We start from the raw sequence: 12,355 nt of genomic DNA, 5'->3' as shown, positions 1-12,355 counted from the left end.
GTGGGATGGGCAGTCAGCAGCCCAGAGGGGCCATGTGGGCATGTCTGAATGCAGGGAGGGGCCCAGGAAATGGAACCTTCAGGAAGTGATGTCACTGATGTCACACCCAGTAGAACCTGAATTGTGACCCGGAACCCAGCTCCTGGTTACAAACCCCAGTCCCTGCTCACTTGACCAGAGATGCTCGACAGAGCAACACGAGGTCTAGTGTGGAGGCCTTTATGAAGGCACGGGACTCAGGGAAGCAGAGGGGACAGTCTTCCTGCTCGCTGTGGGCGGTGGCTCAGAGACCACCGACAACGCCTCTGTCCGTGTTGTCCAAGGAACCCCGAGGTAACACCAGGGCAGCCCAGAGCGGGCCACTCCAGGTCCAGGCCCAAAGTTGTGACCCATCCTGGGCTGACCTTCCCCCCGGCCCCTTCTGTGTGTGGGGTTATGGGTAGGACTGAAGGCTGGAAAGGAAGAGGGCCATTCCTGGGTGGGGAGCATGTTCTGAGTTGGGGGCCCCCTGGTGGGGCAGTCAGTGTCTCATCATTCAGGATGTAGAGGTGAGTGTTGGGACCAGGTACTTGCACCCACGTGTTAATCCTGAGCCCAGGAGGTGTCCTCTCCTTCCCTCAGGGGACTGGATGTCTATGCAGATGGCCCTGTGTGCCTGAATCTCGGGGGCAGGGTTTGGGGCCCACATTGTCCCCTGCAGAGAGGTACAGGCAAGCCCCGGGTGCCTCCTCGCCAACTACCCAGGTGCCAGCTTTGCAGAGCTCCACCCTGGGGAGCGTGGAGGAGCTGGTGGATGGATTCACCTACTCCATCTACCTGGACATGAGGCAGGCTGTCTTACACCCAGGACCCCATTCCAAACCTGGCAAACCTGCCAGGGCCCTCCCAGGGCCTTCCCCACGAGAGTGCCTGACAGTCCCACTTCAGAGGGCCTGGAATCTCATTCCCTGAGGGCACCCCTTCCCCTCTCCTTGATCACACTCCAGGGAGCTAGGGGACACTTGGGTGAGTTGCAAACCTCCCTCGTCCTGGTGGTTTCCTGAGTTTTCCCACCGACTATATGCCCCCTGCCCCCCTCAGCATGAAGAGGAGCCGACTCTCTGCGAGAATAAGGTCCCGCAGGCGGAGGGCTCCCTGGACAGTTGTTGATGAAGAAAGTGGAGAATGAGGACGGCACGAGTGGAGACAGCCAGAAAACATCAGCTGGAGCAACTCCTGAGTCCTCACTCCCTCCCCGAAGACACTGACCAGTCCACCACAGGCCAGCAAGCCACAAGGTGATCCTCCAGCCCCTCCTCGGCCAAGTCGGGCCTCTGCCCACAGCCCGCTATGTGTCTTGAGTGTCCCCCACATGTGTCTGAGCCCACAGGGTGCTCCTCTGACAGGCAGGGTGGCTGGTGGTCAGCCTGTTAGGGTGCCCATGGGGAACACAGGAGAAAGGCTTAGAGGGGCTCCCCTGGCACCTGGAGGTGTAGAAAAGGACTGGCCTGCCAAGCTGGGCCACTTTGGGGGCTATTACGTCTCTGTACCCGATGAAAGGCCTTTGGCCTCACTTGTCAGTGGCCTGAAGCTTAGCTCAATTTGGAAAAGCACATGGAAAGCAGCCTTTGGAACAGAGGCTTGTGATTCCCTGTGGGATACCTGGAAAGGTCCTGGTAGGACTTCCTTCAGCAACAATAGGTATGAAGCACTCACTTTGTGCAGGCCCTTTGGGGACACTTAGCATAAACTGAGTGAAGGAAAGTAGACACGATACTGGGACCGTCCCCAGGTGGAGTTGGGCAGTCACTTTCAGGTGTCATCCGCAGGGACACGGGCCGGGAGGCATCACGGGTGATGCCCTCACGGCCTCCTCATGTAACAGGGGGCATGACGAGGGACCTGAGGTTCTGAAAATGTGAGGATTCACTGGGCCCAGAGTGGGGCACAGCCATCTGCTCAGAATGGGGGGGAGGATGAGTTTGAGGCTTGAGTCAGGGGGAGCACAGCAGAACCCAGCAGGTCCACCAATCTTAGCATTCCCACAAGTGGCCTAATGACTGGGGGACTTCCTATTTGGGAGGATGGGAAAGGACGGGGTCCCAGGAAAGACACACAGGGTCAGAAAGGGGGGAGGGCAAATGCCTGAAGAGGCAGGGTAATGCAGAGTGGCCAGGCCCACACAAGGGTGGGCTGGGAGGGTAGTGTGGCTGGGAAGACCAGGCTTCTCACTCTTCCACCCCTAGGCCTTCCCCCAGCCCCGGGCTGGGCCGGGCTAGGCGCCATGCCTGTGAGCCCCGATGAGTGTGACCAAGTGTCCTCCATGGCAGCCAGCTTTCATGCATCCCAGAGGACCAAGCCCTCCACCGCTTGGTCCAGGAGGAGCCCCTGGGGCCCACTGTGGCAGAGCAGGAAGGTGAGGGGCTGCATCCAGGGGACGGTCTAGGGTGGGCTTCCCGGACTGGGGTTGCCTTCAAGGGAGTGAGGGCTTTTCTGTCATTGTAAGCCCCGGGGTGACGTTTTCTCTGTGTCATGCATGCTCCAGAACGACGGCAGATGCAGCTGGCTCCAGGGACACAGGGAGGGCCAGCTCCGTGGCTAGAACCAGTTCAGGAGCTCCCTGAAAACCCTGTTCTGGAGCTACGGCCGGTGTCACCGGCTTCAGCCCCTGCAGAACCAGAAGATATCCCAGCAGTGGCATCGGCCCCAGTGCCAGGCCCTGAGCTGGAGTCCCATGAGCCCTCAGGCCCGGGGCCAGTGGCACCTGCCGGAGTGGCACCAGGCCAGGCAGAGCCAGAGCCAACTCCAGAGACCACCAGCCCCTGTGCTGTGAGCACCTGTGTCGTGCCAGGGGAGGCGGAGCCCACCATCCTGACATTCCCCCACCGCCTGGTGGCTGAGCAGCTGACCCTGATATATGCGGTGAGTGGAGCGGGATGGAAGTGGGGGTGGGCCTTCCCTGTGCCATGGGCCGGCCCAGACCTGCTGTCCCCTGATGTGCACTCCTGTGATCTGGGCCCACATCCCAGCTTCCCACCATGTGCCCTGAGAAACTCTCCTCACCCCTAAGCCTTCACTGACCACAGGGACAGTAGGGCTGGCACTTAGGGATCCTTGCAGACCAATGAGAAATAGCAGAGGGATAGTGGGCAGGGCCTGGCAGGGGTAGGAGGGGCAGGGTAGTGGAGGGGTGCTCAGGAAAGTGCTGCCAGGGCCTTAGGTCCTCGGGCCACTGGCCTGGCAGGCTCCACAGGCTCCGCACTTCAGAGGCCCTTCCCATGTACCTGACTACATGGAAGACACAGACACCAACAAAGGCCTGGTTGGAGTTGTTTTGGGGGAAACTGCACCTGAGTGGGTAGTGGGATCCACGGGGTGACAGAATGCGAGGCAGATGTTCCAGGACGGGCAGGCGTGAGCTGCCTTGTGCTGCAGGGAGGAGGTGAGTGAGGATGCCTGTGCACAAAGCCCCTCTGTGCCCCACCACTGTGGGGTCCAGTGCACCTGGTGCTGGGTGCCTCAGTGGACGGGGTCCAAAGTCTGGACTGCCACAAGGCTCACACCACATCCTCATTGGCCTGGGCTCCAGATCTGACCAGTAACTGCCTGGGGCCAGGGACAACATGGACACAGCTGAATGACCCTCCTTGCCATCCCCAGGAATCGTTCACCAAGGTGGCAATGACCAACTGCGTGACCTGCTGCGGGTGCCCGTCACATAACAGATATATTCTGCAACTGGCCCCCGCCGTCTATAATATCCTCAGAAAATTTGATGACGTGGCTAACTTCGTCATCTCCTCCTGCCTCGGGGCCCCGACCAAGACGGCCCAGGACAGGGCCCAAGTGGTGGAGTTCTGGATCTGGGTGGCCAAGGTGTGCCATGGAACAGCCCCCAGGGTCCATCCTGCATCTTGGGACCTGCTCCCCTCCTTGGCCAACTCTCAGAATGGATTCCTGAGTGCTCACCCTGCCCCATCCCTGGGCCCCTCCTGCCAGGGGCGTGCTGACCTGGACTCAAAGGCCACAGGGGAGGGACAGCCATACCTGGCCCCTTCCTTAGGTTGAGCTACAGTCCTCCACCCAGGAGGGCTGCTCAACAGGTCCTGGGTGTGCTGGGCTCCCTGGATGGCTGCCTCCTTAAGGACAGGGGTTCATAGGGGGACACAAGCGCAGAAGCAGGCTGTGTTCTCAGCTCAGTCTTCCCACCCAGGAGTGTCTGGACCTCAAGACTTTTGCATCCCTCCACGCCATTCTCTTGGCCCTGCAGAGCCCTGCTGTGGATCGGCTGAAATGCACCTGGGGATGTGTTTCCTGGTAGGTAGTCCTGTCCTTGGGACCAGGCCACCAGAGTGAACTACAGACACCACCTCTAGGTCTCGCAGTGTCCCCTCAGTTGGCTGGGGCTCCTGGGAGGCGGCAGACCCTGGGGACACGGGCTTACAGGATGGCGGGCTCTCAGAGCCCCCGTGGGTTAGGCTAGTAGTTCCCCCTCAGGAATCGGGTTTCTTCATCAGGCGTGGGTTGAAGCCAATCGGAGATGTTTAGCATGTGTTCTGCAGCAGGTCTCTCCCCCAAGGACAGCCACCTGTCCCAAAGCAGATCCGCCCCCAGTAGAACTGCAAGCCTCAGATTCCCCAGGGCTAAGATCCATGGTGGAAAGCCTCATGCAGGCTAGTGGAAAGGGGGTCCAACACCCCCAAAGCCTCCACCTGTTGGCCACATGTCTCCCTCCTCTCTCCTCCCCTTAGGAAGAGCTCCAGGATGCATAAGAGGCTTATGAAGAAGAAGTGGCTTATCCGGAAGTGGCTCTTTACGGTAAATGGAGGCTAGAGGTATGGTAGGAGGGGATCCTTGGGGCAAGTCCTCTGCTGTGCTGTGGCCAAGCCTTGGGGCTGACTCGAGGTGTGCATGGTGAGAGGGGGCAGCTGATGGGAGAAGTAGGCTCCCCCTGGTCCCCAAGGTGTCCTGTGTTTCTCCCTCCCTGGCTCTATTAGGCTGGGGCTGGTGTTCAGACGGCAGCAGGGGTGGGGCCTATGGCTGAGCAAGGTCGGCCCTTCCCCAGGGCCCCCTGAGCCCATCACTGCCCCTCTGAGGCCTCAAGCTCCCCATCTGGACATGGGGGGTTCTCACCCTGGGGTGCAGGCCTCCCAGGTGAGCAGGGCGTGGGAGCACAAGATGGCCTTCAGCTTTGTGCCCATCCCACCTGGTCGTGTGAGGGGAGCCATGGTGATAGCCAGGTGACAGTGAGTGCTAAGGGCACGCTGGGAGGCAGACGGAACTCCCCTGACACTCTGCAGGTGAGGAAGCCTCTCAGGCCAGCCGGCCGCAGCCCAAAGACACCCATGAGTTTGAGTGTGTGCTGGAGCTGCGATCGCCCTGGGCTGAGAGCCTGCGGGAGAAGGGGACAGCATATTACCAGGGGACTCCGGCAAGGCATCCATCAACCAAGGTCTGGTGGTGGGAGGCCATGTGGGAGGCGAGCATGAGCACCTGAGTGTCCTGGACCTTGCAGGAGGTGACCTCCGTGTTGAGGCAATGGCTGAGGGACTCCTGGGGACTCTAGCATAGGGAGGAGCAGGTGAGAACGACCTGGCCAGGGTTGCAGGCAGTGGGGCGACCCTGCACTTGCTCCTGGTGATAACAGCCATGAACTGCCAGCACTGGGGTGACCAGGAAGGAGAGAGCACATGGTATAGAGAGAAGTTAGAGGACAGGTACAGGGACCACAGGTCTTGGGACTGGCCAAAAGCCAGCACTGAGAGGGACAGGAGGGGAGTGCAGGGCGAAGGGAGGGGTGGGAGGCAACACAGGGTGGTTTCAGTAGAGCTAGGGGCTCCGAGTGAGGGGTTCAGGGGAGGCTCTATGGGAGCCCACCCTGGAAACAGGCCAGGACTCATCACCTCCCCACACCAGTGGTACAGGGCATGGTCCCCTTCTTTAGATTTTTCATGGCCAGCCTTCTGGTTTTAGACAAACCCCTGGAACATAATGAAGGGAGTGAGCCCAGAGGGGTACAGGGGTCAGGATGGTGAGCTTTGAAGAGGAGAGAGGCCCTAGTGAGCCGGAACTCTCAGCACCAGGCGAATTCCCGCCTCCTGGGGGTCTCCCCTACAGTCCAGGAGTTGGGCTGTTTGAAGCGGACTGCCAGAGGGAACCCCCTAAGCCCCGGTCCTGGCCCCAGGGCAGGTGGGGCTGAGGGCTACAGGGGGCAGCATCTGAGCAGGACTGGCCTCTGCCTCAGGCCCTGCCCAGGGGGAGGGATGTTGCTCCTTCAAGGCAGGAAGCACATGGGGGGTGCTGGCTGTGCCTTCCTGCCTGAGGCCTCAGTCTCCCTGTGTCATCAGAGAGAGTTGAGTGGGATGCTTGGCCTCAGCTCCCCAGTCCAGTCCCCCCTCCTCGGTACCCCAGATCCTGGCCTAGGTCTGGATGCTGTTTCTGGCAGGCCTGCCCCTTGGAGGGCCCCAGTGGTCCTCCAACTTGAAAAAGGGTGGGGAGGTTTGGGCCTTGTTCTGGGTGCAGGGGGCTGTTTCTGATGTACTTTGGCTGCCTTGGTGCCTTCCAGGGTGATGGGATGAGAGAGGCAGTTGAGCTACTGTACCACCCTGCTACAGAAAGTGAGGGGGGTGTAGAGACCCTGGGCACAACCCTGTGTGGCCTAACCTCTGGGTCTAACACATCTTGAGAAAATTAACACACCCAGGGCTGAGGACACTCAAAGCTTTGTCAGGTGGGGGGGTGATGGTGGCATGAAGTTGGCTTTCCTAGAGGAGCAGCTAAAGACCCAACAGTAGGAACAGGCAGGGCTGGATGGCATTGGAGGGAAGGCGGGTTTCCACATGAGCAAAGCCCTGGGACCATCCCACTGCCCCACTCCTCACGTCCCTCCTTGTCCGCTTCCTGTCCTTCTGCCCCAGGAACGTTCCATTGTACGTGAGATCATGACATATAAGCACATGGCCAAGATGTATCACCTGGAACCTGATGAGCACTTCAGGTCCTTCTTCCAGGCCGTGGAGACCCTGGATGAGCAGAAGAGGTGAGGCTGGGCAGGAGTCACGTGTGGATTCCAGCTGCTGGCAGGCTCTGGGAGAAGGGCCCCTGACATGTGGCTCCAGGGACTCACAGGTGCCCCTCTGTCCTGCAGCTACACCCTGTCCTGCCAGCTGGAGCCCCCAGGCCAGAGGGTCGGCAGAAAGGGACTCTTGTCCTTGTTCTTCAGGTCCCACAACATTTAAACTTAGTGGCCAGAGCCAGGTAAGTTCCTGGGCTGGGGCCATTGGCAAGGGGTGGGCTGCTTCCCAGCCTCAGGGAAGCTTCAGGCCATGTTGGGTGTGGGGGAGTAATAAAGACAGGTTGGGCTGGTATTCTGCTCCCCTGCCAAACAGTCCTGTCAGGCTCAAGGGTGATTCCCCTCCCTCTCTGGGACCCAGTTTCCTCCTCTGTGAGTGGGTGAGGCTCATGACCCTCCCCGTGACAGGGACCCTATGGGTGACGGTGATTGACAGGACCCTCTGCACAGGGCCAGGAGCACAGAGGGTAGTGAGGACAGGGTGGAGCAGGATAACAGGGGGAACCTGGAATAACCTGCCTCTTCTGTTCACCTGCTTGGCCCTGTAGCTGCTGTCATCAGGCCCACAACCCAGCTGGTACCCTGGCTGTGTGCAGAGGAGAGCTTCCCCTTTGGACAGGAGGCACCCGGCGCCCCAGGACCCTAGTCTGCTTCCTGCTCCTCTTCCTCCCGCTGCTCATCCTGAGCCTCTGCTGGGGCAGGTGCTCTTGCACCTCTTCCATCAGCAGACTTGGGCAGCTTCCCAGGCTGCTGCTGCAGGCTCAGGGACCCGTACGTAGCTGCAGCCAATGGAACAGACTGGAGAGCCCAGATATACATCCAAGTATATATATGGTCAATTAATATATGATAAAGGGGCCATGGACATACAATGGGGAAATGACAGTCTCTTCAACAGCTGGTGTCCGCAAACTGGACAGCTACGTGCAAGAGAATGAAACTGAATTATTGTCTATCCCCATGCACAAAAGTAAACTCGAAATGGATTAAATACCTGAATATAAGTCATGAAACTATAGAACTCTTAGAAGACAACATAGGCAAAAATCCCCTGAATATCAGCATGAGCAACTTTTCTCTGAATGCATCTCCTCAAGCAAGGGAAACAAAAGCACAAATGAACCTATGGGACTACATCAAACTTAAAAGCTTCTGTACAGCAAAGGACACCATCAATAGAACAAAAAGATATCCTACAGTATGGGAGAACATATTCATAAATGACAGATCCGATAAAGGATTGACATCCAAAATATATAAAGAGCTCACATGCCTCAACAAACAAAAAGCAAATAATCCAATTAAAAAATGGGCAGAGGACCTGAAGAGACAGTTCTCTAAAGAAGAAATCCAGATGGCCAACAGGCACATGAAAAGATGCTCCACATCGCTAATCATCAGAGAAATGCAAATTATAACCACAATGAGATATCACCTCACACCAGTAAGGATCGCCATCATCGAAAAGACAAACAACAACAAATGTTGGCAAAGTTGTGGAGAAAGGGGAACCCTCCTACACTGCTGGTGGGAATGTAAACTAGTTCAACCATTGTGGAAAGCAGTATGGAGGTTCCTCAGAATGCTCAAAATAGAAATACCATTTGACCCAGGAATTCCACTTCTAGGAATTTACCCTAAGAATGCAGCAGCCCAGTTTGAAAAAGACAGATGCACCCCTATGTTTATCGCTGCACTGTTTACAATAGCCAAGATATGGAAGCAACCTAAATGTCCATCAGCAGATGAATGGATAAAGATGTGGTACATATACACAATGGAATATTATGCAGCCATAAGAAAAAAACAGATCCTACCATTTGCAACAACATGGATGGAGCTAGAGGGTATTATCCTCAGTGAAATAAGCCAGGCAGAGAAGGACAAGTACCAAATGATTTCACTCATATGTGGAGTATAAGAACAAAGGAAAACTGAAGGAACAAAACAGCAGCAGAATCACAACCCAAGAATGGACTAACAGTTACCAAAGGGAAAGGGCCTGGAGACAATGGGTGGGAAGGGAGGGATATGGGCAGGGAAAAAGAAAGAGGGCATTACTATTAGCATGTAGAGTGTGTGTGGGGCATGGGAAGGGCTGTGCAACACAGAGAAGACAAGTAGTGATTTTACAGCACCTTACTATGCAGATGGACAGTGACTGTGAAGGGGTATGTAGGGGGGACTTGGTGAAGGGGGGAACCTAGTAAACATAATGTTCTTTGTGTAATTGTAGATTAATGATACCAAAATAAAAATAATTTTACAAAAAGAGCATATATGTGAAAGCACATTGTGAACTATAAAGGAGCATATTCATAATAGTTAAAACATGTCGAAGGTCAGAAATTTAGTATAAAATGTCGGAATTAAACCTTCATTTAAACTCATTAAAGTAAATTTTTTACGGAGAATATAGGACCAACCTTAGCACACATTCTAGCCTAATCCTTTCCATTGTCCCCAGAGAAGAGAAAAGCCTGGGAAGATGGGGTAACTTACCCAAAGACTTACAGCAAGTTGCTGGCACAGATGATATTCAAATATAGATCTCCTAACTTGCAGCTTCCAATGAATGACGTCTGATATCTTGGATAAGTGAATACTAATTCCAAACCAGTAAAAGGTGGTTTAAAATAATGTGATAAAACTACAGAGTGAATTTATACAGGTCCAAAAGGGTATATCTTGAAATACATTTTTTAATAGCTAAAAAAATAAAACTCATACTGTTTTTGATGTATTGTACTATTCCTTTTTCTGTAGCTTGGATCATTTACTTAAACACTTAGCATTAATAAAAGATGGCCAGTGACTGAGAATAAAGTAGAAGAAATACCACTTGGAATAGTGGATAGAAGAGCTCTCTCCCTGAGCTAACTTCATGCCTATGGGTCTGTGATGGGTGGAACACACAGCCATGATAATGAAGCTCACAACCAGAGCCTCAGGTAAACCCAGTTGTGGCTACAGTCCCTCTCCTTCCTACTTCATCCTTTTTTAAGTTGAGAGGCTTTTGCATGAGTTCCTGTGCATCTGCATTAGGCAGATCCCTGTGGTCTATTCACAGAGTGACATGATAATCGATAGAAAAAAACATAGATTTTCTGTCCATACAAATAAAGCAAAAGTGATATGGGATTATCTAAGAGTTTCAATATTAATGTTCCATATAATTCAGTCTTCAATCCTTCACAATTATTTTGTCCTCAGTGGAAGATTCGAAGGGACTGATTATCCAGATAAACACTCAGTATTCATCCATGTATTTGTGCCTTTGCACAGCTGTGAATATCCCTTCCCCACTGTAACATCATCAGTGTATTTAAAACAAAAAACAGAAAATACGATTTTTCTAGGTTACCCCTATCCTTTGGAACATAAAAACGTGTATCCTGTTTTTGTTGTTGAGCCATAAATATTTCCCCATCTAGCTCGTATGAGTAATGAAATATATATAGTAAATATGAATGACTCAAGAATAATTTATTAAACATAACATAGAATGAAATATTTACAATAATTGCTGAAACTGTATTTCAAGGCTTCCCCCCACCCCAGCACCCTTTGATGATGCATATCCTCCATCCAGCAGTTCTCTGTCTCACATGGATAGTGTGTGAAAGGACAATGTTAACCTGGCAAGAAGCTCCCTAAAAGGGCATCTTTATATAACATCCTTTGTGATACTGTAACTATGGTTTCTTAAATTCCTCAGTGCCTTCTTGGGAAAAATTCTAGTTCAAAGTCATTTAAAAAAGAAATAAAGATAATGAATTGGACATGCTCCATTAAGTAGAAATTCCCTGCCATGCTTTGAATTTGCCTGGGGTGTGGTTCTCAGCCAGGACAAGTTCAAAGGATATGCTTGAAGAATTCTAATTACGAAACAAGGGAATTCCCAATGTATTACTACCCTCTTTTTAATGCATGCTTTTATTTCATTCTTCAAGTCCTTAAATTCCATGTATAGATTTTTGAGGTTCAATGTTCTGATTTCTGTATCAGTTAAACCTTATCATCTAAGCTCTTATCCCACAGGTGAAAATTATCATAGGCTGCAAAAGGATATTTGATTAGTGCCTAGTATGACTAGAATGATGTATCAATCAGTGTTATTAGTTGGACGTTGATATGCTAAATGTTTTGGTAGTATTCAAAAGAATTATTGGACATAATTTTTTTCCTTTAAGCACCTGATAATATAAAATAGCTAACTGCAGATAACAGATTTCCTCATTAAGTTAATGCTTTTTGCCAGGTTTCTTTATTCTTGAGTCTCTGGACAGTGAGTTTTTATTTGCAAAGCCCTTGGCCCATTAACGGCAGAAAAACAAAATGGTTATAGTATTAACAGTCAGACTGCATAAGAATTTTAAGTAAGACGGGTAGATTGTAAAAATTATCAGAAAATTTCCCATTAAAGATGAACACATGAGGAAGCCAAAGTTTAAACCCATAACTCTAGTCAGGTAGCAAGGAGACATGAATCTGGGACTCCCGTTAGATTGCTCAGGCCAGTCCACAGCTCCCAGGCCACTGCTTCCACATAGTGGAACCAAAGGCCTCTTTGCAGGAGAAACATGACTCAACTCCACATTGCACTGAAGGGAGAATATTAAGCCAGTCAGGAAATGTGTGGTGATTTGGGCTCCTGCATACCTGTGACTCAATGTCCCCCTCTTCTTTAACCGGGATAGCAGATGGTTTTTGTTAGGAGATTACCCTCTGCGTGTAAGCTTTCCAGACAGGATTACAGATGGCAGAGACCAAAAGTAATAGTTCCTAGCTGGAGTGAGCTCCATAATCTTAAACTTAATTAAAACCTTTATTTTTGACAATTTCTGTACCCTTAGAGCAAGCTATTGGTTTCATTAATTTCTTAGGAAATAGATGCATGGAATTGTACTGGTTGGCATGTTCCTCTTTCCTCATAAGTCAGGATACAGCTAAAAAATGGGACAAGAGCTTTTGTCTGATGTTGTGATAGTTTTATTTAATAAGAACTGCCTCATAGCATATATAACTAGTAATGAGTGCAGTATTAAGTACAAACATTCCTAGATTTTCAAAATGTATTAACTCCATCAGCAATCAGGTTCACCTTCCTGCATCTTCTGAAACCCCACTGAATGGATCTTATAGGAGCCAGAAAAACCAAGACCACACTGCCTCAGTGTACCCCCATCTCTCTGCTGGCATGGTCCTCTCCTGTCTGCTCAGGCCACAGATTTCTTCCCTCCTCCTCTTCGTTTCTTCATTCATTCAATAAATATTTACCAACTCTGTGTTGGACTGTGCTCA

General features: G+C 52.1%; 1 protein-coding gene across 1 annotated transcript; it reads left to right on the top strand.

Moving 5' to 3' along the window:
- The first annotated feature begins 2,528 nt into the window (after nt 1–2,528).
- LOC140844790 (ral-GDS-related protein-like) lies at nt 2,529–9,067 on the top strand. The gene is made up of 7 exons (XM_073217761.1): nt 2,529–2,901; nt 3,640–3,855; nt 4,193–4,296; nt 4,731–4,797; nt 6,897–7,018; nt 7,127–7,236; nt 7,600–9,067. The coding sequence occupies exons 1-6, from the start codon at nt 2,536–2,538 to the stop codon at nt 7,215–7,217; spliced, it is 966 nt and encodes a 321-aa protein (XP_073073862.1). The 5' UTR covers nt 2,529–2,535; the 3' UTR covers nt 7,218–7,236; nt 7,600–9,067.
- The last annotated feature ends 3,288 nt before the right edge of the window (nt 9,068–12,355 follow it).

Source organism: Manis javanica, chromosome 12 (genome assembly GCF_040802235.1).
Source record: "Manis javanica isolate MJ-LG chromosome 12, MJ_LKY, whole genome shotgun sequence".
Classification (NCBI taxonomy): Eukaryota; Metazoa; Chordata; class Mammalia; order Pholidota; family Manidae; genus Manis; species Manis javanica.
Note: the sequence above shows the minus strand (reverse complement) of the source record. Positions and strands in the feature narration are given on the sequence as shown.

What these genes read in the sequence shown, in the direction of transcription:
- LOC140844790 (XM_073217761.1), top strand. Translation starts at nt 2,536, where the DNA reads ATGCAGCTGGCTCCAGGGACACAGGGAGGGCCAGCTCCGTGGCTAGAA. An exon ending in TCTGGATCTGGGTGGCCAAG is followed by an intron (nt 3,856 to 4,192) that starts GTGTGCCATGGA and finishes CTTCCCACCCAG; the next exon opens with GAGTGTCTGGACCTCAAGAC. An exon ending in ACCCTGGATGAGCAGAAGAG is followed by an intron (nt 7,019 to 7,126) that starts GTGAGGCTGGGC and finishes TCTGTCCTGCAG; the next exon opens with CTACACCCTGTCCTGCCAGC.